Below are 2,545 nucleotides of genomic sequence, written 5' to 3'. Positions count from 1 at the left end.
ACCCCCAGGCCGTTCGCGTTCCCGTTCTACCACCTTATCAGCCATTCTGCTTTGAGGGAACGTGTCTGTACCCTTCACGGATGCTCACCCTCTCCTCACAGGTGCTGGGTGGTCACCGGTGATGGAAAGGTACAACATCAGTTCTTCTGAAGGCTTCATCCTGGTGGGCTTCTCTGACCGGCCCCACCTGGAGCTGGTCCTCTTTGTGGTTGTCCTCACTTTTTATCTGCTGACACTCCTCGGCAACACGGCCATCATCTCGCTGTCGGCTCTGGACCCCCGGCTGCACACACCGATGTACTTCTTCTTGGCCAACCTCTCGTTCCTGGACATGTGCTTCACCACAGGCTCCATCCCCCAGATGCTCTACAACCTGTGGGGCCCAGACAAGACCATCAGCTACCTGGGCTGTGCCATCCAGCTCTACTTTGTCCTGGCCCTGGGCGGGGTGGAGTGTGTCCTCCTGGCTGTCATGGCTTATGACCGCTACGCCGCAGTCTGCAAACCCCTGCACTACACCGTCATCATGCACCCGCGCCTCTGTGGACAGCTGGCTTCAGTGGCATGGCTGAGCGGCTTTGGCAATTCCCTCATAATGGCACCCCAGACGTTGATGCTGCCCCGCTGTGGGCACAGGCGGGTGGACCACTTTCTCTGTGAGATGCCGGCACTGATCGGCATGGCCTGCGTGGACACCATGCCCCTCGAGGCACTGGCGTTTGCTCTGGCGATTTTTATCATTCTGGCACCGTTCATTCTCATCCTCATCTCCTATGGTCACATAGCGCGGGCCGTGTTCAGGATCAAGTCCGCCGCGGGGCGAAAGAAGGCGCTCAATACCTGCAGCTCCCACCTAACTGTTGTGTCGCTCTTCTACGGTACGATCATATACATGTACCTCCAGCCAGCAAACACGTACTCCCAGGACCAGGGCAAGTTCCTTACTCTCTTCTACACGATCGTCACCCCCAGTGTCAACCCCCTGATCTACACGCTGAGAAACAGAGATGTTAAGGAGGCCTTGAAGAAGGCGCTCGGGAAGGGGGATGCAGAAGCGTCGTAAAGAGCGACCAAGTTCGGCATCGTCTTCTGACCGATCTTCTACACATGTCGTTGGACCTGGGAAGTAAAGGGACATTCTGACGTTGCAGACTGAAGGGACTCAATGAAGTGGGGAATTCAGTGCGTTAGAGAGGTCGAGAAAATGTGGCTTTCCTAGTTGACAGTCCCTTGTGTCCCTCTCAAGTCCCTCTCAGTCAAGCATGCAGCACTGGAGCGCCAGCCCTGGATCGGTGGCCTGTGCTTGCAACATACCAGCCATGAATGTACACACCAGGCATTCTGTACCTCTGCCGGCTTCTATCACAGTGATTTGTACTTAGTAGGTCCTCAAAATATGTGAAAATAATGCACTTAGAAGTCGTGAAGAAAAGTACTTATTTTTTCTTGAAAGTTTAAATGTTCCTTCATAGTGCCAAATGCCTGAGAGGCAAAATAAGTCGTTCAATTATCTCGCTCTCAGTGCCTCCAACACTGTAACACGGATCAATAACATGGGTCCTGCATATTTTGAATCGTTTATTTAATTGGGTTAAATGATATTTACGTTTGACTTTCTGAAGCAAGAGAGAATGAAGAAGAAAGGATGTAAAGCAACACCATGAAATATTTGCTTTACGGAAAAGGAAGAATTTCGTGCTCGTATTCAACACTTAATACTTTATCGATGACAAAAGGCTAACATGCCTTCTTGCTTAAAATGCTCCAGAAGGAATGAGTGGCCACCTTAGTAAAGGGACTAAGGAAGTCTTTTTAAACTACATTAGGAGAGTCACCGCACTGGTAAAGAGCTGAACTTAACCAAAGCTGTGACACCACAAACTCTGGGTGAGGAGGAAAGAGAAGGATAGAAATGAGGCAACTAAGAAACCGGTAAAGTCAGCGGGCGGGAGAGGTCGAGGGTTCAAGGAAGTCAGCGGAAACTGAGACAGAGATGTTTGAAACTGAGGTCACGAAGAAGTTCAAAGCAGAAGTTCAAGCATCACCCACGAGTCGGTCCTTTTTCTTATTGTTTTCATGCAATAAATATTCCTGTGAGTTTATCCTCCTCAATATCTCAGTATTTCTTGAATTTGTTTTTACTTCCATTGCTCATCTATGTTACTACAGCAATTCCCTAATTTCTCTGTTGGTCTGTAGCCTCGTCTCCCTCGAATTTATTCCCACATGCCAGCGAGAATGCTCACACAGACACGCAAGTCTGTCGATGGCGTACTCCAGCCTCCACCACAGCAGTGGCTCCCTCCTGCCCCAAAGCCTCCGTCGCAATTTTTGTAAAGTTTAAACTGTTAACAGGGCTTACAGCTCTCTGCAAAATATTTCCCCAAATATTCATTGTAAAAGATAACAAGTCTTCACTGTGGTATTTTCACTATCCTTTATAAATCAACTGATATAATTGACAAATACTTACTGGATAACTATGTGCTGAATACAGCAGCGAACACAATACCTAATGGGAGGTAGAAGCGTCATGGAGAGGAAC

At 48.9% G+C, this 2,545-nt stretch overlaps 1 protein-coding gene across 1 annotated transcript in view; it reads left to right on the top strand.

Annotated features, from left to right (window-relative positions):
* The window catches only part of LOC105296400 (putative olfactory receptor 2W6), a 7,770-nt gene extending 5,724 nt beyond the window's left edge, over positions 1-2,046 (top strand). The window contains exon 2 of the mRNA XM_011366479.2: positions 102-2,046. Coding sequence (XP_011364781.1) covers positions 122-1,063 — 942 coding nt within the window. The 5' untranslated portion in view covers positions 102-121 and the 3' untranslated portion in view covers positions 1,064-2,046. The remainder of the gene's footprint in view (positions 1-101) is intronic.
* Positions 2,047-2,545: the final 499 nt, after the last annotated feature.

The sequence above is a fragment of the Pteropus vampyrus genome, unplaced genomic scaffold, assembly GCF_000151845.1.
Source record: "Pteropus vampyrus isolate Shadow unplaced genomic scaffold, Pvam_2.0 Scaffold124, whole genome shotgun sequence".
NCBI lineage: Eukaryota > Metazoa > Chordata > Mammalia > Chiroptera > Pteropodidae > Pteropus > Pteropus vampyrus.
The sequence above is the reverse complement of the archived record's forward strand: the minus strand, read 5'-3'. Positions and strand labels throughout refer to the sequence as shown.